Source organism: Kogia breviceps, chromosome 13 (assembly GCF_026419965.1).
Source record: "Kogia breviceps isolate mKogBre1 chromosome 13, mKogBre1 haplotype 1, whole genome shotgun sequence".
In the NCBI taxonomy this organism is placed as follows: Eukaryota; Metazoa; Chordata; class Mammalia; order Artiodactyla; family Physeteridae; genus Kogia; species Kogia breviceps.
The window spans coordinates 82781832-82809421 of NC_081322.1; the positions used below are offsets into that span (position 1 = coordinate 82781832).

Here is a 27590-nt window from a genome sequence, read left to right on the forward strand (position 1 = left end):
TGCAGGAGACCATACATTGTCCTCTTACTTTCTCTGGCTGGGTGGCGCACGTATGCACAGCCTTGATGGGAGACGGTGCTTCTGCTTACGTCGTGTTTTGGGGGTGCACTCCCCAACCCGCCCTTCACGTGGCTCGGACTTTTGGGAGAGGGAGAAGTGGTGGGGAGAGCAGGAAGGCTTCTTAGCGGGACTGCCCTGTCTGCCCAGTTGGCTTTTGTCTGGGCTCTCAAGCTTCTGTTTCAGGCTGGTGTTTTGATTTCCACGTTGCTTAGCAACCCTCCAGCAGCCTCCATCCACCAGCCCGCCTGCCAGAGGAAAACCATTGTCTTTCTGCAGAGCTGCTTTAGCTCCCAGCTGATAACTCTGGAAGGAACAGCCACAAGCCAGTCTGAGCTGAGCTCAGAATTAGCACGTGAAGAAGTCGTTGACCTTGATCTTGATGATTCTGTCCTCTTGAGACCTTGAAATAGAAGAAGCTGGTGTAATGTCGGGGCACAAGAATGCAGCCACAAATGGTACCTCAGTCTTGGGCCGTCTGCGTTGTTAAAGTGACCTACTTATTTTTCTGACCTGTGGGCTGGGCTTTGATGGACTCTCTCCTTAAGGTGTGTTATTGTGGAAGATATTGTGGAAGAAAGAAGCACGCGTGGTTGGTTTGGTTATTGATCCAGGCTGCTGGCCTGCTGACCAGGAACACGGCCTGCTTGGCCTGGAGTAGAGCAGACTCTCGCTACAGCCTGTGCCTCCCACAAGACCTGCCCCGGCCCCAGCTCTGTCTGATGACGGAGGTCTGTCCTGAGAACTAGAATCCCGGGCCAGCTTTGCTCTGCTTTGGGGCAAAAGCACTGTTCCCCCTGCAGTGGAGCCCTTTCTCTTCCACCCCCCTTGGCCCACTGGACCCAGGGGTGGGATGCGTGTCCCCCCAGGCTCCTCTTTGCCACCTCCAGGCCATCCTCCTTCCCTCCACCCTAAAAGCAGTCAGCTAGGAATATCATGTCCAGAGCCCACCAGGAGGTCTTCCTAGGCCCATCTAAACAATCCAAACTGTCAGCACCCCACTTGGCATCCAGGACAGGAGCCAGAGCTCGCTGGCGGGGCTGCACGGAGCGTTCTTGTCTGGAGTCATCCTCCCAGCAGCCCTGTAAGGTCGCTCTCGGGGTGTGGACGCTAGGGAGGCGTGGATGCCACGGCTGTCCTGCTGAGAAGCCTCCCTCCCCGATAGGATCTAGTGTCGGTGGTCAGCTGAGCTTCCAGGTTCCCTCAAAGGACAGCTCCGTCCAAGAGCCTCCTGTGGCCTCATCGTTGTTCTGGTCGCCTGTGGTTCCTCCCGGTCCGATGCCTGCTACCAGGCGGGTCTATTTTTATCCTAAGCCATCTCGTCCAGTATTGTACACAAGGTTTATCAGGTTACCAGGGAAACAGGGCTTGGAGGTTAATCTAGGGTCAGACTCTCGCAGGCTCTGTTGACCCTTTGTCCATGCACACCAAGGAACCACGTTGCCCCCTGGCCCTCCTTGAAATCGCCTGGTTCCTTGACGATTTCACCTTCTTTCCTGTCGGCCCAGACACTCCATCCACCCTCTGTGTCAGACGTCGCACTTTCATCCTCCACCTTCATCTCTCCAGCTCCTCCCTCACCTCCCCAATTCCAACCACCTTGACCCCACTGGGACTGCGAGCGCATGAACCTGCCGCCTCTTTTGAAATGTTTTTTTACATATACATGCATTCTTTTGCATATACTTTTCCATTACGGTTTATCATAGGATATCGATTATAGTTCCCTGTGCTCTGCAGGAGGACCTTGTTGTTTAACCATTCTCTATATAATAGTTTGCATCTGCTAACCCCAAACTCCCCATCCACCATCCACGTTGCTGAAAATGACATTATTTCGTTCCTTTTTATGGCTGAGTAGTATTCCATTTGTGTGTGCGCGCGCGTGCGTGTGCGTGCGCGTGCGTGCGTGCGCGTACCACATCTTTATCCATTCATCTGTCGATGGGCATTTAGGTTGCTTCCATGTCTTGGCTATTGCGAACAGTGCTGCCATGAACATTGGGGTGCATGTATCTTTTCGAATTAGAGTTTTGTCTGGATATATGCCCAGAAGTGGGGTCGCTGGATCATATGGTAGCTCTATTTTTAGCCTCTAGAGGAACCTCCGCACTGTTTTCCATAGTGGCTGCACCAACTTACATTCCCACCAACAGCGCAGGAGGTGAACCTGCCACCCCTTCCAGTCGCTTCCTGACCCCCATGCCTCTCCTCCCTTCACACACCACCCCTGCCCTCTCCCTCCCACCCCCTGCGCCTCTCTTGCTCGTTACTACTCACCTGGTAAACCACTGGGTAGGTCCTCCTCGCCTGTACCTGCCTCTGTGTGGCTGGAAGTTTCTGGAGACGACCCACCACCACACCGACGGGTCCCATTGCCCCTTCAGGGTCCCCAGGCCCTTCAGTGATGCTCCTATATCCCCTTCACCCTCCCACGTCCCCAGACAGACAGCTCCTGCACACCTCCCCCTGCAGCTCTGCCTCACCCACCCACCATATCTGTCCCTGTGTCCTCCTCCTCTCCTGTTGCGTGGATGGACTCTGTGTCAAGGCAGCCCCCATTCATACATCGGGTCCATGACCCAGTCCAGGGCACTGCTGGCGGGGCCCCTCTCTCTCCTCCTCCAGCAGTTGTTAACCTTCCTTGGATCAGTTCTACCAGCGTGCAAACCTTAGGGAAATCTTCTAGACCCCACTTCCCGCTCTACAGCCTCCCATTTCTACAAACGTGCGCGTGCGCGCGCACACACGCACGCACACACACACAGACACGCACACACGCGCGCACGCGTACCCCCCCCCCCCACACACACACACACGAGTTCCTCAAGGAATTGTCTCTACTCACGGTCTCTGTTTTTTCTCTTCCTCTCCATTCAGGCATTCAGGTTTTTGTCCCTCAACTTTCCGGAAACTGCTCTTTCCTGGCTCACCCGTGTGTACCTAGAGTGGTGGATGCTCAGTCCTGGGGGGACGGGACTCAGGGCAGCATCCAACCTCACCGACCCTTCGTGCCTCCTGTCAGCACTCTCCTCCCGTCTCCTGACACTACGCACTGCTGGCTTTTCTTATATCTTTTTGGCTTCTTTTTCTTTCTTTCTTTTTTTTTTTTAAATGCAACTGATTAAAAAAAATTTTTTTTTATTTAATTAATTTATTTTTGGCTGTGTTGGGTCTTCGTTGCTGCGCGCGGGCTTTCTCTGGTTGCAGCGAGTGGCGGCTACTTCACTGTGGTATGCGCGCTTCTCGTTGCGGCGGCTTCTCTTGTTGCGGAGCACGGGCTGTAGGCGCGCGGGCTTCAGTCGTTGTGGCTCGTGGGCTGTAGAGCGCAGGCTCAGTAGTTGGGGCGCACGGGCCCAGCCGCTCCGCGGCACGTGGGATCCTCCCGGACCGGGGCACAAACCCGCGTCCCCTGCATCGGCAGGCGGACTCTCAACCACTGCACCGCCAGGGGAGCCCAGTGCTCCGTTTTTAAAAACGAACCCTTATCTTTTAGAAATTCATACAGAAATATTTATAGATAAAATGATGTGAAGTCTGGGATTTACTTGGAATAATCTCGGGCAGTGGTTCTCGCGCAGAGGGCTTGTGAAAACACAGATTTCTGGGTCCTAAGGCCAGAGTTTCTGACTCAGCAGGGCCGGGAAGGGGCCCCATAGTTTTTCTTCGTGACGCTGAGGTGCTCATTGTCTGAGGCCCACATTAGGAGACTCATCTGAGGTGTAGGAGAGTGGGTGACGGGTGTGAATGGAGTAAGGTTGGGTGTGAATTGATAGCAGTCGCAGCTGTTGGGTACATAGGGTTTATTACACTAGTCTGCTTTTCTTTGGAAGTTTCAACAATAAAAAATGTGTGCGTGCACGTGCACGTGTTACCAGAATTTGACCGTTTCCCAGCACCTCTAGTCCTACCACCCTGGTCCAAGCATCCTTTCTTGCCTCGATTCTTGTAGGGCCTCCTAACTGGTCTCCTTGCCTTGCCTTTGCCCCTCTAGGATCTGTTTTCAACAGGACAGCCAGAGTGATACCTCAAAACCCTGCAATGCTTCCCTCTCACTCAGAGTGCAACCCTCTTTATCACCTAGAAAGCACTTTGCAGTGTGTCCCCGACTCCACTTCCTCTATCAGGCACGCTGACCTCGCTAAGCCTTGCATATGCCAAGAATGCTTCTGCCTCAGGACCTTTGCACGTGCTCTTCTGGACCCATAGTGCTCCCCGACCGTCCACTCAGCCATCTCTCTCTTTTCCTGCATCTACTTTCAAAGGTTGCCCCTGCAGTGAGGCCTTGTCAGACCCCACTGTGTAAACGTTCACACTCCCCGCCACTTCCTACCCCTCTTCCCTGCTTACTTCTCCTCCTTAGCTCACATCGCTGTCTGTATTGCGCTACTGATCTGATCTGTCCCCCTTGGCGGGAAGCTTGTGTGGTTCCTGGCACCGAGTAGGTGCTGCCGCTCCACCACCTTTGTGGCCGCTTCGTCAGTGCCACGGCTCCCGGCTCCCAGCCCCACCGGGTTGGCCTCCTGTGTCATCACTCATCCGTTCATGACACGTGTCCCTTCTTTGCCACTGCCCAGTGTCTGCCTCGGCTGACTCTGGTGTAGGTGGGTTTGGGTCTGTTTGGGTCCCTGCTGGGTCCCTGCGCCTGGGACGGTGCCAGCCGCATTTGGCTCTCAGATACGTGCCCACCGAATGAACGGCCGGATCCCTGGGCAAGAGGCGGACGAGGACGAGGGTGGGAGTGTAAACGAGAGGACTTTCTGGAAAGTCATGGCCCATGCGGGGGGGGAGGGGGGATGTGGGCCGTGGAAGCAAAAACATTCTCACATGGAAAAACCTACCGGAAATGCAAAAAAGTGTGGAAGACAGGCGTAGTCTATTTTTGAGACATTAAGTAAGGAAGGACAGAAGTTGCCAACGGGCAGATCAAATACGGTCTGCAGAGGTGTGCAGCCCACACGATGCTTAAAATAAATCTGGACTGGTTGCCAACACTGAAAAATCAGAAGTATCCTGTTTCTCTTGAAAAACTGGAGGCTTGCTGGCACTGGGCTAGCCTGTCCTCCTGGGGTAACAGGGTGGGAATGGACCGTGTGCCCCCATCAGAAGGGGCGTGTGTCCTCTGGTTGCCCATGGCCCCTCCAGCAGCTTCATTCATTCATTAGCTGCCTGAGGCTTGTACGGATTTGACTTGTGAGCTCCCTTTTGAAGAGCAGAATGGATTTCTTCTTCCTCCGACACTAAGTGAGGAAACAGTTATTTGGGGCAGGCGGCATGTTGGGCGGTTTCGGAACAGGCTGCCCGGGAGGCCGGGCCCCCGGGGGTGCTGGAGGTGGGGCTGTGAGGGCCGCGAGGGGGCCTGCGTCACAGGGATGGGACGCACCCTGCTTCCACATCGCAGGGGTCAGAAGGGGCCTCGGAGAGGAGGGCGTGGAGAAAAGGAGAGATGGTTTGCCAGGAGTCTGGGCTTTAAGAGGGTACCCCGGAATGTGACCTTATTTGGAAGTAGGGTCATTGCAGGTGTAATCAGTTAGGTTGAATTGAGGTCTTCCTGGAGGGGGGGCCCCAAATCCCGTGTGATGGGTGTCCTTACAAGAGGAGAGAGACACAGAGCCACACCGGGAGAAGACAGCCACGTGACGATGCAGGCCGGGGTTGGAGTGATGCGGCTGCAAGCCGAGGAGGGCCAAGATGGATGGCCAGCGCCACAAGCCAGGACAAGGCGGGAGGACCCTCCCCTGGGGCCTTCAGAGGAAGTGTGGCCCGCTGACACCTTGCTTGCAGACTTCCAGGCTCCAGAACCGAGAGCTGAGAAAGTTTCGATGTTTTAGGCCACCTGGTTTGTTTACCGTCAGTCTGTTTGTGGTGGAGCAAAAGCATCTTCTCCCAGGACTGTCACGTGCACTAAGGTCGTGACCTGCTGTGAGTTACCACGTGTGAACGTGGGGGATAATGGTGTTGATTATATACTCAGGAGTCAATCATTTACAGGATCTGAATGGGACAAAGCGGCCTGGTGGCCTTGTGCTTGTTTGTTTTTAAAATAGGATGAAAAGTCTTTTTTGTTGGTGTTTGTTTAATTTCCCCGGCACGGGGGCAGGGGACCTGGTGTGCGGGCTTGTCCTCTGTGATCCAGCAGGGCAAGGGGTCAGTCTGTTTCCACGGCTTCTCCTGAAGCCCTGTTCCCACCTCTGAAGTGTGGATTTGACCATGTTACTTTGGCTGGCAGTTTCCCCGGGGTCTTGTTTATTTGGTCGGGACTGTTTGCAGAGGTGCATGAATGCACAAAGACCGCCTTGCTTTAGGGCCAGCAAAGTGAGACCCAGATGATACTCCGCTTCAGGGCTCTGTTCAAAGGCTTTGTGAAGCTCGGAGGGTTAAAATACGACTTTTTCATGTCAGAATTATTCTCTTGCGTTGAGCAACTTGTCCACCGACGTGAGGACCAGGAGCTACCTGTTTACCTCTCCCTGGTTAGACTGGGAGGCACCATGTGTGGCTCTGAACAGGGCCTGCAGGGGGCAGTTCGCTCCCACCTGTGGGGTTGGGATTTCACAGGCTTTACCTGCCCTAGATCTTCACCTATCCTAGAGCGGGGAGCGGGCCACTTCCAGGAGGGCTCCATGGCACAGGGCACAGGGCCCACTCCTTAAAGGCGGGTTTGTCACCCCCCTGGGCAGAGAGCAGACTCGGGGATGGAGAGGAGGCCGCGTCCTCATTATCATCAGTGTGGGAGCCGAAGACCCGTGGGCTCCAGGAACTGGGTTGTATCCATCTGGGGGCCCCTCAGACGTCCACCTCCTAATCCCCTGTTCCTGTGAATGTTACCACACGTGGGAGAAGGGACTTTGCAGATGTGATTAAGTTAAGGGCCTTGAGATGGGAGATTGTTTGGGGTTATCTGGGGGCCCGGTGCACTCACAACAGTCCTTAACAGATGGAAGAAGGAGAGAGAATGAGGTATGAAGATGGAAGCAGAGATCGGGGTGATGCAATTGCTGGCTTCGGAGAGTGAGGAAGCAGCCAGGAGCCAGGGAATGCAGGCGACTCTAGAAGCTGGAAAAGGCAGGGAAGTGGCTTCTTTTCCGGGGCCTCCAGGAGCAACCCCATCCTTTTGACATCCCGATTTTAACCCGGTGAAACCCCTTTCGGAGACTTCGGACAGGCAGAATTATAAGATCACAAATTTGTGTTGTCTCGGGCCACTGAGTATGTGGTCGGGCATTTGTTACCGCAGCGGTGGAGGCTGATACGTCCTTCCTCCACCTCCCAGCTGCCCCACGTCCTCCGAGGCAAGTCGATGGAGTCGGCAGGGCTGTGGTAATTACCTTCAGGTTACTCTTCTCCCTGATCCCCCCACCAAAAAAAAACCCCTAATCAATTAGAAAAATTCACACGACTGTTGGAGGAAAATGTCATTTATTAAACCGGTTCTTAACCATATAACTCCTTGGAGATTCTGATGAAAATTACAGATCTTAGCCTCATAAACATATATGCCAAAAATTCTGCGTACAAGTTTAGAGATCATACAGATTCCCCCAAAAGCTATCCGTGAAGCTCCGGTATCTGCCCAGGCCTTCCTCTGTCTCCCCAGATGGAGCGCCCGTGTATTATTGGATTGGCCAAAAAGTCCGTTCGGGTTTTTCCATAAGATGTTATGGAAAAACCCGAACGGACTTTTTGGCCGACTCAGTAGATGAATTCAGTTGAGGCTGAGTAACTGCTTCCCTAGTAAGACCCCCTAATGGTATTTGCCAGGTCCTTGTTGGAGGATTCATCCATGTTTATGTTTTGTTCTGTGCATTTAGAAACATTCTTCTGGGCTGCTCTGGTGGCGCAGTGGTTGAGAGTCCGCCTGCCAATGCAGGCGGAACATGGGTTTGTGCCCCGGTCCGGGAAGATCCCACGTGCCGCGGAGCGGCTGGGCCCGTGAGCCATGGCCGCTGAGCCTGCGCGTCCAGAGCCTGTGCTCCGCAACAGGAGAGGCCACGACAGTGAGAGGCCCGCGTACTGAAAAAAAAAAAAGAAACATTCTTCTGAGAAAGGGGTGCAAAGGCCTGGCCCCTTAACAGCCAGCGGCATCTCCAGTGGTGTCTGTGGCATCATCGTCAAGGTCAAGGGCTCCCTGCTTCTAACAGTCTTTCTCTCTGTCAGGTTTTCTTCCTTCGCTTTTGCACCAGGCTGGGTCTCGCCCTGGGCGTTTCCAGTAACTGCTGAAGACCCGGGGCCTCTGTTCATCAGCCTGCCTTGGGATTCACTGGCCCCAGGCCTCCTGCTCTGCCCCCATGTGTTAGCTGGTCCAGTGGACGATAGTTAGGAAGGAAGGTCCTCCCCAGGGGAGCGACGACTCACTGCTGTTGCTGAGCGTGTGGACTGCGGTGCGGAGGGACGCGGCGGCCTGCGGCACCTGCCCCTGGCTCGAACCCTCACACCTCTGCCAGCCGGGCACTCCCCTCTGCCTCTGCAGCCCGCAGGCAGCTGTCGGAGCTTCCGGAGAGCAAGCTTTTGGTGGGAAGGTCTAAGTTACTGCGGCTCAGTGATTTGTTGATCCTCAAACCTCCACAAATATTACTTGGAGCCGAGCTATTGTCTCTGCGTTTTCTTTTCCGAGTGGGTGGGAGCTGCATTGGAAGCTGCAGTGAATGAACTCCAACAGGAGGCTCGGCTGATGCTGTCTGTGCTGTGTTTCTTCCCCAGCTCCAGAAGAAAAGGAGGTCATTAAAGGCCAGTATGGAAAGCTCACCGATGCTTATGGCTGCCTGGGGGAGCTCAGGTTGAAGTCCGGTGAGTACCCACTCCTAGGGGCAGCAGCTGTCAGACCCCCCTGGTAGATAGATTTCTGGTGCCGGGCAGAGCCTCTCATGTTAGTGTGGAAAGACTGTGGGATTTAGGCGTTGTATTTTAACTGCTATCATCTTTAAAAATGTTTCTTTCGCTGAGCCAGCTCCTCCGGGCTGGGGAGGAGGTCCAGGTGAGCGCGGCCTGGTCCTCAGCCGCCAGTGCTGCTTCCTGCCCTGGATGCGGAGGAAGCTCACCTCCATCGTGTGCCCACCAGGATCTAAGGTTTTCCAGCCTGGTCTGGAGGTGGAGGGGTGAACCCAGGGGCTTGTTCATTGTTTGCAAGAGATCTGTGTTCCAGATGGGGTGGAGGTCAGAGGCCCGGAGCCCCTGGACTTGCTGGGTGTGTCTTGAGGGAGAGGAGCTGGGACGGGGCGTGGTTGGCAAGGAGAGAAAAGCCACCAGCACCTGACCGTCGGGCACCAAGGGTGGGTGTGAGCGAGAGCAAGGGAAAGAGCTTCAGAGCTGGGCTGCGTAGTGTGACTAGAAAGGGCAGAGAAGGGCAGGAGCAGGTGGGCATATCCTGCTCCGTGTGACACTCGAGGGGCTGAGCCGTGGGCTGGGGTGGGGTGTCACCGCCTCCGCGCGGGGCCACTGCGTCACCTCTGCGCTCCTGGACCTCTTGGGAGCCCTGCGGCACTTCTGGGGCTGCAGCCCCCGTGTCCTCCCTCCCCTCTCAGCTGCCTAATTTACAGCTGAGTGTCTCCGAGGACTTATGGGGCCAAGACCAGAGCAGGCTGTGAGTTTACCAAACGCAGGCTCTTCCCGAGCTGAGCGCGTGCATCTCCACATCCACGGAGAAGCTGTTTTCCTGGATTGAGGATTTTGACAGCTGACGGAACAGCCCTGCTGTTTGCCATGACTTTTCTGGTCTTTTCTTTAGTGGGATGGTTTTTTTCTGAACTACGATAATGACATTGATCATCTCCCAACAGTGTTTAGGAAAAGCATTCAGTACCCACATGACAAAACGCATTTATTAAATGTCTGTTTTGTGCCAGTGGCTAAGTATACATCAGATTCTTTAATCCTAAGAACAAGCCAGTGTGATACAGTATCTTCATCCTCCTTTTCAATAAAGGAAACAGACTCAGAGGGTAAAAGAAACTTGCCTGAGAAGCTTAGGTAGGATTCAAACCTGGATCTAGCTGCCTCCAGACCCTTGCTTTTTTCATGAAGGCGTGCTGCCTGCCAAGGGTTTCTATAGGTTTTTTTTCCCCGCAGCAGTTTTTTTCTCTGAGGTTATGAAAAATTCCTGTGGCCTTTCCTCAGTCATGAGGATATGAGGATGACACGCTAACCTTACATGGTGCTTATTCCTGTGTGCTAGCACTGTTTTAAGTGTTTTAATTTATTAACTCAGCTCTCCCAACAACATAAGCTCTCTGGCAGAGAGCTTAAGAGCTGTATTTCATCTATGCTGTGACACATTTTTAATATTACAACACCTGGACGTTTAAGATATGTTACAGTTGTTGGCATCTTAGTTATACTTGGCAGCGTTCTTCTTGTACATAAATTAATGGTCCATTTCTCCTATGTCACTAGCCCAAAGTCGGGCAGTCCTCAAGTGGCGACTGGGTTTTAAACTCTTGCTTTCTGGCTCCAGGGGCTTCCTTCAACCACCAGGCTGTTCCGTGTTGGAAGGAACGGAAAGGCTGAGATTTCAAGGCCAGGAAAGCAGTACCTTCCCCACATCCCAGGGCAAAGCTTTTCTTCCTGGGCTCTGATATGAGATCAGCTCCAGGGAACTGGCCCTAACTGGGAAGGGTGGCAGCCCCCAGAGACCTTGTCCGATCGAGCCAGGGTGTCTGCGGGTGCCCAGCTGCAGCAGGCTCATCCCCGGGGCAGGGAGTGGAGAGGGGTGACCAAGCCCTAAAGCTGCCCTGGCCAAGGCCCTCCTCCCCGCCTGCAGCCCTCCACCCTCCCCTGAGGGGTGAGTGAGCACAAACTCTGGTCCGCGGCCCCCCTTCCTGGTGTCCTCTGAATGCCCTCAGCCCTGCCCACCAGTGTCGGCCTGCAGGGTGGGCAGTGAGGGCTCCCTGAGCATGGTGAGAATGCCTTTGACTTTTGGAATGTCAGGATTATTTGGCCTTTCTCAACACATTTCTGAAAGTGCCCAGGGTATCCGAAGGATGGAAGGACTGGGCCTCGTCATCGAGTTTTTCAGATTCCCTTTGGCTACACTGAGGAGTGTTTGGCTTTAACTTGAATTTATTTTCCCACTGCAAGTCCCCACCCCAGGACTATGGTCTGTTTTTTTTTTCCCCCACCTGTGGAGGGTGTCAGCAATACCAAGTGAAATTCCAATTTTCCTTTGCTACCGACAACCAGCCGCAGTGGGGGTCGGCCGCCCCTTTTGATTTTCTTAGGCTAAAGGGCTCTGTACAGAGAGAGACTTCCCATCAGGCTCTTAACTTGGGGCACTTGTTCAGTTTCAATCTACCTCAGTGAAAATAGCCTTTTATGTTAGAAATTAAGAAACATATACAGGTTCACAGATTTTTGTGGAGAGCCAAAGTCCCTCCTTCCTCTCTGAAATGGCAGCAGGAAGGGGGTGGAGCCCCCGCAATAAGCCCCGGAGCTGGGCTTCCTGACACATACACAGTACAAAGCATAGAAAGTGAGAGTATAGTTATGGAAAGAATTTATCCCAATGATTATAGGGATTTAACTCCCTTTTCACCTAAGCTCTCAAGGCCTCCCTATTTCATAGCCTCGGGGTTGAAGAAATTGAGGTGTCTAATGAATTGCATCTCCTGGAGTTGTGCAGTGCACAGCCTGTGAAACTGTCCATGCCAGTCCTGTAAACCTTCCGCCAGACAGCCCTCCTCAAATCTAGTTTCGGCTTCTCAACAGACTGACCTGAGTTAATTTAATCTCTAGTTTCCTCTAAAAGCAGGAAAACTGCCTCAAGTCTATCTTACATAGTTCTGAAGGGGCTTACATGAGAGAATGAACATGGACTGAACTTGGGTACTGAGTGTTGGGGGAGGCTGTCCTGCAGGGGGTGGGTCTTTCTGGGAGAACTAGGAGTGTGGCCCAGGCTGAGTGCCCTCAGGTCGGTGCCTCCTGGTGGTGGTGAGTCTGCACAGGCCAGCCGAGGGCTGACTTCTCTGGGCAGTCAGCGCAGAATGGAATGTGTCTGGAGAGGAAATTTTCTTTTGTGTGTGTGTGGTACACGGGCCTCTCACTGCCGTGGCCTCTCCCGTTGCGGAGCACAGTCTCCGGCCGCGCAGACCCAGCGGCCCTGGCTCACGGGCCCAGCCGCTCCGCGGCACGTGGGATCTTCCCGGACCGGGGCACGAACCCGCGTCCCCTGCATCGGCAGGTGGACTCTCAACCACTGCGCCACCAGGGAAGCCCTGGAGAGGGAATTTTGAGTCTCTCTGAGCCTTTGAGATTCGGGGAAGGCAGTGTTCTCCAGCAAGTCTTGAAAGGGGATGGCCATCAGTTGTAATAATAATAATTTATTTTAATACTTATACCCAGTGGTGTGCTCCCCGCTGTTTGGCTTCCAGCTCTCTGGGGGGAAATCCCCGACAGGTTGCATTTGCCAATTTCTGTGGTGTAAATGCACCCACCGTGGCTGACTTCAGGCCAGTGTGGCATTGGGATGTGACGTGCTCAGCTGGCCCCCGGGAGCTGGTGAAGGCTGCCAGCGCACCGCTGCCTTCACTGCTCCCATCTTCTTGGCAGGGAAGGATAAAGAGGTACTTGAGATGAGCAGGTGAATACAGGTAATTAGAATTCTGAGCTCGTTGGTAAGGGGCAAGGACAGGAGCTCCGGGCTCCTCTGGCCACAGCTCATCACTTCACAGCTGGGGAAGCCTAGGCTCCCTAAGTCCCATGTTCACGGATCTGAGAGTATCCTCTACCAGCAGACAAGCAGGTAAGACGGTTTGCAGGCACCCAGGGTTGAGATCAGTACGCACCTGGCCAGGGAGAGAACCCCGAGGCCGAGCAAACACAGAGAAAACCCAACACAGAAAACGCCCGGCGTTGTCCCTGAATGAACCGTTGTGTCTGCCCCCGACTCATCGTGACCCCAGCACCCCCCCTTCCCAGCCAGATGATGGACGACGGGTGGCCACAGATGAGACTCGGACCCTGGCACTGCAGGGGTCGGGGTTTCTCCTGGGCAGCTCTGACTCGGAGCTGGGTTTTGAGGCAGAGGATTTCTACGTTGATATTGAGGTTTTGGAGGCTTTTAAAAATTGTGGTAAAATATACATAAGATAAAATTTACCATTTTAAGCAATTTTAAGCGTACAGGTCAGTGGCGTGAAGGACATTCACATGGTTGTGCAGCCGTCACCACCATCCGTCTCTAGAACGTTTTTCGTCCTCCCAAACTGAAGCCCTGTCCCCGTGAACAAGTATATATGCCGAGCTGGCTGCGTTCCCTCGCTCCACGCTGCACACTCAGGCTGCCTCTGCGTGCGGGTGTGACCTCTTCTGGTTGTGGCGTGTCTTTTTGGCCCGTGACCCATTTCTTGCCCTCACCCCCCTCCTCACCTGACTCTGGCCGGCAACCCCTCACCCAGACACGGTCTTGCTTGGGCCAGAGCGCTGGAACTAGAGTGTTGGAGCTGGAAGGGATGGGGAGCCCATCCGGTGCCCAGAGAGGGCCTGGGACTTGTCTGAGGCCCCAGAGGCCATTGGAGGCGTGCAGAGCCCAGAGCCCCGTCTTCTGAGGCCAAGGCAAGCTTGGCTTTGTCTTTGCCTGGCTACAAGGCCCTAACTGGTTTCAAGCCCCTGGACTCAGCCTTGACTAATGACTTCTGAGACATCCCCAGCCCCGTCCCGGGCCCCGTTTACTTCTGGGCCGTGAGAAAATTGATCCTGGGTTACTGGAAAGACAGCTTGGATCCCGTGCTCAAGGGGGTGGCAGAGGGGATTTCTCACACGCCTGGGGGTGGGGGGGCGCGTCCCACCGGCCTCCCTTTTACCCCTAGAGACGCCTTCTGTGTGGGATCACAGGCTAACACCATCCTCACGGTACCGCCCCCACCCCCCGTCTCCTGCAGTGCATGAGCGCATGGGGGCTGTTACACAGATGGGTAGACGGGGTGATGCCAGGGCTGGAGCGACCCCTGCCAGGCTGGGCAGGTCCCCCTCCTGGAGGGACGGAGGCCTGGGGCTGTGCTTCTGGGGGGTCACAGAGACTGTCCACGGTGCAGGACATGGTTAGATCTGAGAACAGTTGCCAAGTCCTCAACTCCTTCCGGTAATCGGTTTGCCTAAAAATGTCCTGTGATGATGAGGGGTGGTTTCTCACCCTCTCTGTTCCATCCACAACCACCCGTCTGCCCTCTTCCCTTTCCCCTGCCCCCAGTCTCACCGTGGTGAGCTGCTTCAGAGGCAAATGCCTCTAGGACGCCAAACAAAGGGACAGTTCAGAATACTGTCAGCAGTGGAGGAAGTCAGTCACCTCAATGACTAGGTAACAAATTTGTTGACAAGCCAGATGGTAGTCAGTTGTTTGCTTTCCACAAAATGGAAGAAGTAATTGGGGCATCAGCTGACAGCATCAACAGTAATTCTGTTGATAGATTATTGTGATTTCTTTTTTTTTAAACTTGTAGCTCAGAAGGATTTTGAAGGGTCGAGTGACACTTCTATAATGAAGCCCTTTCTGTTCCCACCTATTTATTAATGTAAACGAGGTCTCTTAGTGTTTCCTGCTATAAAAATGGCAAATAGAACTAGAATTGATATAGGATCTATTGATAGTTTCATTCCATCAATAAATACTATTTATCCAGGAACTGTAAGTCCCATCCATCCCATTAAGAGAAGCCTTTCCAACAAATCTTTACTTTTTCTATTAAACGATTATTTAACAAAAACGTTTCGTTTACATCGTTTGACCAGTCGTGTCCTGAAAATCATTGCAGTGATAACTCAAGCCAGAAGAAACTCTTTTTAGAGACTTGGAGCTTCAGAATCAAATTGCTGCACAATATGATGAGGTGAAGCACAAAATGTCACATTAGGATGCAGTGCTGTGGGGAAAGTGGGCTGGAAATAGGAGAAAAAATCCCGTCTGTTAAAGGAGATCTTGTTCATGGATTCCTTTAAACAATAGATAATGATGAGTATGAATCACCATCTAGATTCCACTGGATGCTGGTGAAGAGGCCCACAACAGGTTTATTTTTACATGTCAATATTTAGCACATGCTGGAAAATATATTACTCACAACCATTTAAACTAGTAACGAACACTCCTGGTGTCAATTTGAAAATGAGCGAGAGGTGCGTCGGTCAACCACAATTCTTAGAGAGACAACAGCCCGACTTGTCGAAGGCCGCTGGACCTTACGGCCGGATGGAGGCCGGGCCAAGGCGAGACCCACGTTTGCATCTCGGTCCAACGCAGAGCAGCCGTGCACTGGGCGGGTGATTCAGCTTCCCGGGGACAGTCTCTTGCGTAAAATAGCAGCGCGGTTTTAGGCAGGCTGGCCATACTTCTGCAAGGACATGGTTAAGCGCACCGGCTCTGGAACCAGACTTGGCTTGAGTGACTCGCCCGGGTGGGCTAGCCACAAAGTGGATTCGAATCCCACCTCCCCGCTGTGCCACCTCGGGCAGGCTGCTCACCCTCCCTGTGCCTCTGTCTCCCTTCCTCTGAATGGGGCTAAAAGTGGTACCTCCCTAATGGGGGTGTTGGGAGGAAGTTTGTGGAATGGTGCCTGGCACACGGTAAGCATCGCCCTGAGGATTAACTGTCACCAGAGCATCTGCTTCCAACGTGCTCCCACGTGGTGGCTCTTCCTATTCTTCACCCTCTCCTGAGCCCCTCGTCCCAGGACTCGGGAGCCCGATGCCTCGGCGGTGGCGGCCCCTCCCCTTTGCTCTCATATATTTCAAGAGCCTTCTCACGCCTGCAGCTGCGCGCCCGCCCCACGCCTCCCCCGGGCCGCTGCCCTGCGCAGGAAGTGCGTGCTGTCTTGGGGGCACCCTGGAACTCTGGCCAGGGACTCGGTCCCCCGATGCAGAGGCTGTTGAGGAAGTGGCGCCAGAAACCCACTTCACGACTCGGATGGAGAGATGTAAAGTAGAATTTTCCATGCCTCCCCTGGAACCCACCCCCTCCAGAGTCTAATCTTGGGCTCGCAGCCTAGACCACCGGGCTGTCCTCTGGCCGCTGCCAGGGGACAGTTCTCGAACTCTGCTTCACCCCGTGCTGAGCCCATGGAAGAGACAGACGCATGGACATTGGTTCTAGCACAGGCTGGGGTGGTATTTGTATTTGTGAGGCTGAAATTTGAGGATGTCAACCCCACATAAACCCCACCTGTCTTCCAGAAACGACGCCTGTTCTACTTAAGAAACTCAGCCCCCTGACACCTGTCACTGTCCACAGCATAACTGCCTTATTCTTGTTGTTTCAAAATGATTTCCTGGTCATGTGACTGGAGACGTGAGATCCGAGCCAGTATGGTTGCCTACTGTATGTGAACCCCCAACCCGCGGTAGGCCTGGTACGAGTGGTGACCTGTTTCTCAAATGAAGGGCTCGTTAATAAAAACCGGATGTTACCCGACCCCCAGCAGGACTCTTCTTCCCCTTCAGTGTGAGGAAGGAGTCTGGCATAGGTGTGCAGTGGGACTGGCGGTCTTAGGGCTCTTAGCAAAGTGTCCGCAGATCTAAGAACGCTGGCCACCGTCGCTCCGGATAACGACCACTGGGCATTTGGAGTAGATCTTGGTGGGATCGGGTCCTTTAAACCTCAGTAGGATGGGAGGAGTGTGCTCTGGACCAGAGTCACACCGGCCCCTAGAGGCTAGTTACCCAGGGTATCTCCTGGGCCTCTCCTGAAAAAGAGGCCTATGGAGCAGTGTCCCCACTGTCTCCAGGGTAAAGCATTGCCTTGGAACAGAAAACAGCCACGGGTGGTGTGGTGGCATCCCCGGAGAGGGGTGTGTCCTCCTCCTGGCAGTGGGGTCCGCACTGGTTGGGGTAACCTTTCACCGGGGCGGGGGGAGGCTTGAGCTGCTCTCTCATTGGCCTGTTTAGGAAGCGTTCATCAAACACTTGCCGTATGCAATGCCAGGATGCTGGGATATGACAACCAAACAGAGCCCTGCCCCTAAGGAACCCCCAATTCTCCTGGGGGACACACGCAGGGAAGGAGGCTGTTCGCTTTGTGTGTGATGAGGGCTACCACTTAGCCCTTAGAAGGGACACCTAGCAGTGTCTTGGGAGAGCAGGGAAGCCTCCCTGGAGGAGGTGCTGCCGACCTGACCCCAGAAGGGTGGAGAGGAGTTCTCCCGGGCAGGGGGCTGGGTAGAGGCGTTGGGAAGGCTCCTGCTGGTCTAGAGGCTGAGGGTGGGAAGGTGACGGGGGAGGGAGTTGAGGAAGGCCTCGCTGGCAGAGGCCCAGGGGTGCGAGGGCGCATTTGAGGAGCTGCAGAGACGGCCTGTGAAAGCTGCTGGACCCTGGGCGCTGTGTGTGTGGGAAGGGGCAGGAGGTGGGCAGGAGTGGCTCGGAGGTCCCAGATGTTCCCACTTCAGCCCTGTGGGCAAGTGGGAGCCTGGAAGGATTTCAGCAAAGGAGGGAGGTCTGCGATCAAGCGGGTGTGGGGGGCCGCTCCAGCGATGGAGCTTGGAGGACGGACTCCGGCCGGGGCCCTGAGGATTCGTGGGGAGGGCGGATTTGAGAGGCTTGAGGTGTGGGGTTGGGAAGGCTCCAGGCAGGCAGACCCTTAGGCTCTGGAGGGCAGCAGGACCACCTGGGCTTGGTGAGCGCAGCCTGCTGGCCCAGCCCCAGAGGCCTGGCTGGTGCTGCGAATTCACATTTCTAACAGGCTGCAGGTGACACTGCCGCTGCTGGACGGGGGCCGGGCCCTGGAGGCTTCGGGCTCAGGTGACAGGGCTGAACCACGGAGTTGAGGAAGGCGAGGTCTGGGGGATGCGAAGGCAAGCACAGGACGTTGCGTGGCTGCGGCTGAAAGCCCGGCTGCCCACCACCCGCGTCACCGCCAGCCCCTCTGGCGCCCGTGATCCTCAGCCCGCGTGTCTCTCACCCCCTTCCAGGTGGCACCTCCGTGAGCTTCTTGGTTTTGGTGACGGGCTGCACATCTGTGGGCAGAATTCCAGAGGCCGAAATCTACAAAATCACCGCCACCGACTTTTACCCACTTCAGGAAGAGGCCAAGGAGGAGGACCGCCTCACGGCCTTGAGGAAGATCCTCAGCTCCGGGGTCTTCTACTTCTCGTGGCCCAGTGATGGGTCTTGCTTCGACCTCACTGTCCGGGCACAGAAGCAGGGCGATGACAGCTCCGAGTGGGGCAACTCCTTCTTCTGGTGAGGCCCTGGGGCCCGGGCTCTCCCGCCCCCCGCGTACACGGAGGGCGCGCGCGCATCCTCGATCTCCACTCTGCGTCATCCCCGGGCACGTGGGTCACCTGCGAGAGCTGTGATCTGTGCAACGAGGGGAAGGCAAGCCCCGCTCCCCACCGGGGCTCAGGGAGGGTGTTCAGCATGGTCTAGTGCAGACTTAGGAAGGAAAATCTGCTCCATAAGTAAAGAGCGTAAGTGCCAGCACCTGCCGGTCTCTCCTAAGTGCCTGGGCCTGTGCTCAGTGCTTCCCTGGTCCCTGGCCCCCTCAGGTCTCCTGGTTATCCTCCAGCGTACAGACGTTTACCACCGACATTTATAAAGCACCGTTCTAAGTTCTCCGGGGGTCCTAACTCACATAGTCCGCGTAGTAACCAATGAGGTAGGGTCTGTTATCCCCATTTTACAGGTAAGGAGACTGAGGCTTGAATAACGGAGGGAATTTGAACCCAGGCACCTGGCTCCAGATCCCATGCTGTTAGTCACGAAACCAGACCAGTTGTATCAACGGCAAAACGGAGTCATCCTGCCAAGGTGGTGTGCGGTAATGTGATCAGACAGACCTGGAGCCCAGGCAAAAGTGCTTGGGTTTCTGTATGTTTACGGTCATCTGGGCGCTCCTTCAGGGACTGGCTGGGTGCGGATGACCCTATAAATATGTAAATTATCTCCACTTCTGGGCTCCAGGGGTCGTGACCCTCACCAGTCCCGTGAAAGAGCCAGAGTGGGGACAGTGATTGACATGCAATGGAGCTGTTCCCCTCAGGTCTACCAGGAGATGAGCGTCAGAAGCAAAAGTGATGAAGATCCCGCTGTAGAAATTGTTCAGTACACCTCACAGAATGAGGCGTTCCTAGATTCCAGTGTTGGCCTTTGGGGCCACGCCAGTTTCTAGCCCTGAGTCAGGACCGATGAGGCTTCTTTGTGCCTTTTATTTATGCATTCCCCCCTTTTACCCAAACAGAGGAGGTCATAGGTTTCCGTCACCAGATAAGCGTGCTTCCCTTGGTGCTTGGGACTCCCACAAATGAATTCCTGACTTCCATTTGGAGAAAGGGGGTTCACCTTTTCCTTCCATGTGTCCCCATACTCTCTGCCCCACCAAATCTTCTTAGGTTCTCTGGTTTTGTTGAGTTTGGGGGGGTAGTAGCATGTTCAGACTTCAAGCATGCGAATCTCCTGCTGATCTTGTTAAAATGCAGATTCTGACTGAGCAGGGCTGGGCTGGGGCCCGAGACTCGGCATTTCTAGCGAGGAGCCAACGGTGACGCCAGTGCTGCTGGTTTGAGGACCACGCTCTGAGTAACAGGTCCAGGGGATGGTGTGTCTGTGAATCACTAGTTCCATTTTGCAGGTGCACGTGCCCCCTGAAGGCAGCCAAGCTCAGGGACACGGGGGCTGTGGGTTATGAGGGGTCTTTGTTAGGCCGGGGGTCCATTTTCGGCTGGGACTGTCTGATGAGCAGAGGCTAGAGGTCTCAGAGGCTGTAACATTTGTTGGATGCCTGGAGGATCTGGATTGCCCTTTGTACCTGCTCTTTCCGGGCCTCCTGGTGCCAGCTCTGTGGTTGGAGATTTGAGGTCCACAAAGAAGACAAAGCAGAGAATCCCAGAGTGAAGGCTGAGAGGGGCTGGGAAGGGGGAGGCCCCAAGTGAACACGAGACTCCCCTGAGCTCTGGAGGGTGCTAGGCTGCTGGGCCATCCCACTCTCCAGGGCGTGGTGTTTGGGCTCAGGGCGGCACCCATGGAGCTGACCGCAGCTGAGTCAGCCCCGGCTTGCGTGGTCACGGGCTTGATTGCCTGAACCCACCATTTGGGGTGCAGTGTTCAAGGAGTCAGATGGGGTCAACGCTGAACGTGGCTGGTGTACAGCGGGGTGAAGGCGTTTTTCTGGGCTGGTTCCCGTTCCCCACCCAACGTTGCTTCCTAGTACCGTCCAGTCCTGGAAGGGGACGCAAGCTGTTTTCCTTTATAGGTTTGGGTTTCTTCCTTCAAGGATATGAGCTCTCCTCCCACAGGGGGCCAGGCCAGTGTGACTACAAACAGGATTATTTAGAGTTGTCTGTTTGGCAGACGGTTCCTTCTCCTGACCCCTCGTGACTGATAGCAGCCACAGCTGTGTGGCTGGGAGACCCTGGAATATCCGGAGGCCTCTTCCCTTGATGCTGATTTCACATGTGGATTACCAGAGACGGTTTATCATGTGAATTTCAGAGAGGGTTTCAGAAGCGGGGAAGGTGTCTTTGTAAAGTAATGCTTCGTGCTCATCGTTCTTTAGGCAGACCAGCGCCCTGGTGTGAGAGCTCAGGCATGGCCCTGCTCCCGGGGGCGGGGGGTGTCCCTTAGTGCCCACGCGGTCACGTCGGCGAGGCTGGCCTGAGAGCAGGGAGTGGCTGCTTCTTGCCACTTGGAGAAGCCGCCTGAGACGTCGGAGCTCACAGCACACTTCTCCAGAAATGAGAGAGCTGCTTAGGGTGGAAATAGTGCTGCCTTTTTTAAACAAAGAGGGCATTGTGATCTGGATTCGCTTGCTACCCTGTGGTGGTTCCTGCCTCCTGGGGAGCGCGTTAGGGGCCTCAGAACGGCACTGCTTGGGTCCCCTGGGTGAAGCCTGTGGAGCCCGAAAGAAGCCTGAGGCCCTTGCACACCCCCCGAGCCCCACTTCTCAGAGCAACCACTTACCTGCTCGGTAAGCTCCAGTGGGCGCTGGGGAGGCCGAGCGAGTGAGAGATGAGAGCAGGGTGGGGCCATGCACAGATGTAGCTGTCCAGGCAGGGCCCTCAGCGGGAGAGGCTCGGGGTGAAGAGCACAGCTGCAACTCCATGCTGCTGCTTATCGGTGCTGTGACCTTGGGGAAGTACTTCTCTTCTGTGCCTCAGTTTCTTCATCTGTAAAATGGGGTGAATGATAACACCTGGTACATAGGGCTGTTTCAAGGATGAACTCCCAAAGCACTTAGAACGGTGCTCGGTGCCCTTGATAAACGTTGGCTGGTATCCCCATGATTATCATCGTGGATGCCAGAGACCCAGAACAATCCACTGGGTATGGGGAGGAAGAACTAGAACTTTCATTAGGTTTTATGTTCATCTCATCCCGTTTATTTATTATCCATTGCTTTGTAATGCTCTCATTACATTCACCTTGTGGGATCTGAATATAATTTAAGTAAGCATGTAAGCATGCATATATTTAATTATTTTTATGATTTGTCATTTTATCATTTATCACTATCCTTTCATCATAAAGCAGGATTAAATTTTTACTGATGGGATTTAGTATCAAAAACTGCAGAGGCCACCAGTGTAAACAGAGGCTTCTCTGAGATTCCCTGAAAGGCCTGTGACTGACTCACACCTGTACCTGAATTCCATTCACTGATACTGACGCCTGGGAGTAGCTTCAGGAAAGGACTCCTAGTCCTTTCCTGCTGCACGTGTCTCCGTGGCCCTGCCGTTTGGGGTGTCTCTAAAGCACATGAACGTCCCGGGCTGTGTGTCCCGAGCGTGGAGTTCATGGGGAGTGTGCAGTGCGGGAAGGCAGCCCCTATGCACCTCCCCGACTTGCTTTGAGTGCAGTGTTTCCTGGAGTATGTGAGGCGGCCTGAACCGCCGTGGGGCTCTGTTTTGCAGGAACCAGCTGTTGCACGTGCCCCTGAGGCAGCACCAGGTGCGCTGCTGTGACTGGCTGCTGAAGGTCATCTGCGGGGTGGTGGCCGTCCGCACGGTGTACGCCTCTCACAAGCAGGCCAAGGCCTGCCTCATCTCCCGTATCAGCTGCGAGCGCGCCGGCGCTCGCTTCCACACCCGAGGCGTGAACGACGACGGCCACGTGTCCAACTTCGTGGAGACGGAGCAGGTCAGTGCCCAGGCCGGCCCGTGGCCCCCGCTGGTTCAGAGCAGGGGAACCTGTGCAAACTTGTTTCCGTTGGAGGCGGGGGCGTCAGAGGCAGTTTCTCATGAACGTGGCTCCTCGCTCTCCCAGGAGTACAGGATGTGTCCCTGGGGCTCTGTCTGCAAATGTGGCCTCGGGTTTGCATGCTGTATCTTTTCTTTTAATACATTTATTTATTTATTTATTTATTTTTTATCTTTGGCTGCGTTGGGTCTTCATTGCTGCACGCGGGCTTTCTCTAGCTGCGGCGAGCGGGGGCTACTCTTCGTTGCGGTGCGCGGGCTTCTCATGGCGGTGGCTCTTCTTGTTGTGGAGCACGGGCTCCAGGCGTGTGGGCTTCAGTAGTTGTGGCACACGGGCTCAGTAGTCTGTGGCTCGCGGGCTTAGTTGCTCCGTGGCATGTGGGATCTTCCCAGACTAGGGCTCGAACCCGTGTCCCCTGCATTGGCAGGTGGATTCTTAACCACTGCGCCACCAGGGAAGTCCCTTCATGCTGTATCTTTTTTGATTCTCTTCTCACGCTGGAAAAGTGTTGCTTACCCAGGGGTATTTTCAGCTAAAAGGAAGAAGGAGTTTTTGCCGTGATATCATGAAGGGTGGCGGTTATTCAGAGAGCAGCTGACAAATGAATCAGTAGGGTTTGAAAATCTTTTTAAGACAAAAGTAAGTAGATGAATAATGGCAGGATGGGAGAAGGAAGTTATTTTTCATTCTAGATCCACTGAAGCTTCCTCCTGGAAGCAAGTCTTAGCAGCTGGGAGTTGTGAAATCTGCATGTGAGGCAGCAGTTGCTTTCAGCTCTGTGGAATAGAACCTTCTGCTTAATTTCTCATTGACTTTTTTCCCCCCTAAATTCTGTTCTCATTCCCAGAGATGCTGTCTTACAACTGCTTTATTTATTATTATTATTTTATTTTTTTTTTTGCTAACAGGCGATTTTTTTGGCGAACATGCTAACATGTAATATTATCCTACACGGTAGGATAATACCACCGTGTAGACTAAGAGATAGAATAAATCAAAGGAGAGCCCGTGAAAGGCACAGGTGTAGTAGTGCCGTGGGTGTCAAGCTGCAAACAGCCCGTGTTTATTTAGTGGTGATGGGACTTTGCATCCCCTCTTAACGGCTGCAGCTGCGACAGGTGTTTCCTACCAGGACTTTAGCCAGTTTACTTCAGCACAGATTTGAGCACTTGCCTTCGGTGTGTGAGCTGGACGTGCCTGGGCTTTCAGAGGGCACAGAGCGGGGAGGGTCCTCTTGGGGTCAGATGCCGAGTAGGGGGACGTCGGTCAGCAGCCTGGAGATAAGCGGCAGGGGCAGTTTCTTGCCTGTGACTTGCAGCTTCTCCTGGACAGAGACGAGGCTGGTAAATAAACACCTGGTTAAAAATGACAGAGAAAACGTGGCCCCCAGATGGGGGCCTTCCTTACGGTGTTCCATCCCGGTCTTTATCCTTGTGTTATTGGTCTTTGCACCATTCAGTTCATTCCACAGATCTTAATTACTTTTCACCTGCCACAGGCTGAGCGCTGTGCTGGGAAGTGGCGGCCAAAGATGCAAAGCATTTTTGGACAAATCAAAATACCAGAGACCCTGAACCTGGTGACAGCGCGCTTTAGGGGGTTTCCAGCGGGCAGCCCTGGGGCGGGGCCGCTGTGGTTCAGCCTTCACCTCGTTCCCCGTCCCGCCTTTGGGCAGAGAGTACCTTGTTGAGTGCTCCTTAGATTTTTTTGGATTTCAACCGGTTTTTTAAAAATTGGGGTCCCATCTACTGTGTCTTGTCAAGTAAGTCATTGAAAAAGCAACTGCCCTCCTTATCACTGTCCGTCCCTAAACGGTAAGACATTTTAATACTGAAAACGTAAGGAGACGTAGTAGTTTCCTGGAGCTGCTGTAACGAGCATCACACATGGTGGGCGTGGGGGGCGCTGAAAAGGACTGAAACGTATTGTCTCCTGGTCCCGGAGGCCCGAGCCCGAGATCGAGGCGTGCGCACCGCCGCGCTCCTTCTGAAGCCTCTGGGGGAGGAGCCTTCCCGCTGGCAGCTTCTGACGCCCGGCTGCGGCAGCATCACTCCGTCTGTCTCCAGCGCCACGTGGCATCTTCTCCCTGTGTGTGTGTTTCTCCCCTTTACATAAGGACACTAGCATATTGGATTCAGGGCCCACCCTACTCCAACCTGACCTTTTTTTTTTTGCGGTACGCGGGCCTCTCTGTTGTGGCCTCTCCCGTTGCGGAGCACAGGCTCCGGACGCGCAGGCTCGGCGGCCACGGCTCACGGGCCCAGCCGCTCCGCGGCACGTGGGATCCTCCCGGACCGGGGCGCGAACCCGCGTCCCCCGCATCGGCAGGCGGACTCTCAACCACTGCGCCCCCGGGGAAGCCCGACCTGACCTTTCTTAACTAATTGCATCTGCAATGGCTCTTATCTCCAAGTAAGGTCACATTCCCAGGTGCTGGGGGTTAGGCCTTCAACATATCTTTTTGAGGGCGGCCACAATTTAGTCCAACACAAGGACATAATCTGACATTAACAGATTAGGATTATGCTTTAAATGCAGTATCTTTAGCTTTATGAACCATCTCCCTACGGTCCTTGCTCATCTTTTTCTACCGACTAGGGTTGGGCCTCTGCTCTGGTTGTTCTAAGCGTGCCTGGTGACTTGTGCTTGTCTCCTGCCTGCCCAGTGTACGGGCTCGGGCTCGGGGGCAGGGACCCTGTCCCCTCCAGCAGCGTGCGAGGCCCTAGAGACTGCAGCGCCCTGCCCCCCACCCCCCACCCCCCACCCCCCACCCCTGCAGCCCATCCTGTTACTTAAATTGCCGGCACCTGCCTCCCTTGTTGGGCTCGGGGAGGGGTTTCTTGGCTCCTGCGAGCTTTGTGGGCTTCCGGGTTTGTGCTTTTCCTCCCTTTCCTCCTCCGGGCTGCTCTCTGGATGAGACCCTCGCCCCGACCTTGCTCCCGGGAGCAGCGGATGAGCTGACAGACAGCCAGGCGTCACCAGCTGCTGTCCTGCCGGGACCCAGAGGCTGCAAGTGAGCCCCACGGTGATTTCGTTTTCACAGGCACACATGGGGCAGGAGGTCGTGGGCCGGCACCCAAAGCAGTTCCCCGTGGGGCGCGTACGTTTCAGGCTGCTCCCCACGGGCCCCGTGCTTTCCACCACGGGAGGGAGGAGCCGGACAAGTCACGCCAGCGGGGCCCCCAAACAGCGTGACCGCCCTGGCGTGTGGAGGAGAAAGTGACCCCAGGGGAGGGGTCGTTTCCCAGAGCCGATCCAGGGGTGTCCTCAGCGGCAACACAGATGCACATCCTGAGCCTGCCGGGTGGGGTCACAGCAGGGAGGAGACAGACCAGCTGGCCTTCGGGGGTGCCTTCCACGGTGAGTGGTCAGTGCTCAGCTGTGAGCCTCCTACCTGGAGAGAGAAGGAAAGACAGCAGAGCAAGTGAGGGCAGGGAGAGTCCTGTGTGCTAGCGGAGGACCCTGCAAAGAGGGGAGTCTTGGAGGAGGACGCTGGGAGGTGGGGAGTCTTGGAGGAGGACGCTGGGAGGTGGGGAGTGTTGCAGGGGGATCCTGGGATGTGGGGAGTCTTGGAGGGGGACGCTGGGAGGTGGGGAGTCTTGGAGGAGGACGCTGGGAGGTGGGGAGTCTTGGAGGGGGACGCTGGAAGGTGGGGAGTCTTGGAGGAGGACGCTGGGAGGTGGGGAGTCTTGGAAGAGGACGCTGGGAGGTGGGGAGTCTTGCAGGGGGACCCTGGGAGGTGGGGAGTCTTGGAGGAGGACGCTGGGAGGTGGGGAGTCTTGGAGGAGGACGCCTGGGAGGTGGGGAGTCTTGGAGGAGGACGCCTGGGAAGTGGGGAGTCTTGGAGGAGGACGCTGGGAGGTGGGGAGTCTTGGAAGAGGACGCTGGGAGGTGGGGAGTCTTGCAGGGGGACCCTGGGAGGTGGGGAGTCTTGGAGGAGGACGCTGGGAGGTGGGGAGTCTTGGAGGAGGACGCTGGGAGGTGGGGAGTCTTGGAGGAGGACGCTGGGAGGTGGGGAGTCTTGGAGGAGGACGCTGGGAGGTGGGGAGTCTTGGAGGGGGACGCTGGGAGGTGGGGAGTCTTGGAGGAGGACCCTGGGAAGTGGGGAACCACGGAGGGAGAGGAAGACACAAGGCGTTGCCCGCTTCGTGACCTGGAATTTAGAGAAATGGCAGGATCTGAAACCCCATGTCCGCACCTGAGGGTGCAGGCAGCGACTTGAGGACGTTGGTACTGAGCCTGCGGCAGGAAGGAGCATTGGCTGGGGCAGCTTGGCCCCTCTTGTGTTGCCCGCAGGTCACCTCCAGCCTGTGCCCTCTGCTAAGGGACTGAGACCTTAGCCACTGCGGAGGGGAGGTCCTGTAACAGATGCACGAGGGCGGCTGACGGGCCGCTTGCCTCTGTCGTTTAGACAAGCAATGGGGCGAGATGGAGCAGGCTGGATCCCTGACGTGGAGACTAACTCTCAGGGAGCCAGAAAAGGGAGGAGTTTTCAAACCATCCCCTCCTGCCTTGCTTTAATGTTTTTCCCTAAGAGAACAATCTTTCTCCTCCAAGGCAGGCTGTGTATGTGTGCACGTTTGTGGGTAGGGGGGTTTTGTGTGGGCATGCGGGCATGTGTGTGTTGTGTATTTGCTTGTGTGCACACACATAGGTGTCGTGTGCGCATTTGTGTTGTGTAGCTGCGTGTGTGCACAGGTGTGGACGGCATCTTGGTCTCCCTGGGCGGAGTCTGGAGTCTTTTCGGCTCTGCTGCGAGTCCCACCTGGTGGGCTTGCTCTGCCGCCATGACCCGCGGCACAGAAAGTCCTCTCATTTACCCAAAGAAAACAAAAGATAAAGATTTGGCTACTGAAGATAAGGCCACCGATCCATCACGGAGGTTAGGATGACCGTGAGTGTCCTCCCGAGAATGCAGCCCCGGAGGGAATTGGTTTGCAAACGCCTCATCCTGGACCAGAGGTTCAGCAAAAAGCCCTTTGGAGAAAAGTGTTTCTATCCAGTGGCGAGTCTTCCTGCTTTGTCCCTTTCTCGTTACGGTTGTTGGCTGCTGCTCCCCGACTCTGGGAAAGGGGGGGCGCTCCGGTGCCAGGTCCGGCGGTGCCAGGCCTGGCCTCGAGCCACACGCCGCGGTGGCTCCCCCTTCCTGAAGCCCCTCCTGCTCTGCGTTTCCCTCCCACCTCTGTCTGCGCCTCCTAGATTCCCTCTCCCGCCCGCGGCCTGAACCCTGTTCCCATGTTCTGTGGGGCAGGAGGCTTCCGACCTGAACGGGAAGGAGGGGCCGCCCCGGGCTCCAGGACGCTCCCTCCTTTGCTTCTCACGGCCCGTCACCCCTCTGTGATCAGGTGACGCTCACTCCGTTGAGAGAGGGAAACCGAGGCAGGAGGTGGTTAAGGAACAGAGCCGGGGTCACCCCGCTGGGCAGA

The 27590-nt window shown here is 55.2% G+C and overlaps 1 protein-coding gene and 1 pseudogene across 9 annotated transcripts in view; both read left to right on the top strand.

Moving 5' to 3' along the window:
* Positions 1-27590, top strand: part of SYNJ2 (synaptojanin 2) — a 96743-nt gene that overhangs the window by 23537 nt on the left and 45616 nt on the right. For 8 of the 9 annotated variants that reach the window (XM_059083532.2, XM_067011086.1, XM_067011088.1 and 5 more), the window contains exons 2-4: positions 8758-8844; positions 17943-18213; positions 21879-22104. In XM_059083532.2, the coding sequence (XP_058939515.1) occupies positions 8758-8844; positions 17943-18213; positions 21879-22104 (584 nt within the window). Of the gene's footprint in view, positions 1-8757; positions 8845-17942; positions 18214-21878; positions 22105-25155; positions 25178-27590 lie in introns of those variants that run through there. The other variant, XM_067011091.1, reaches the window with a different exon arrangement.
* LOC136792447 (eukaryotic translation initiation factor 3 subunit A-like) lies at positions 24560-26386 on the top strand (annotated as a pseudogene).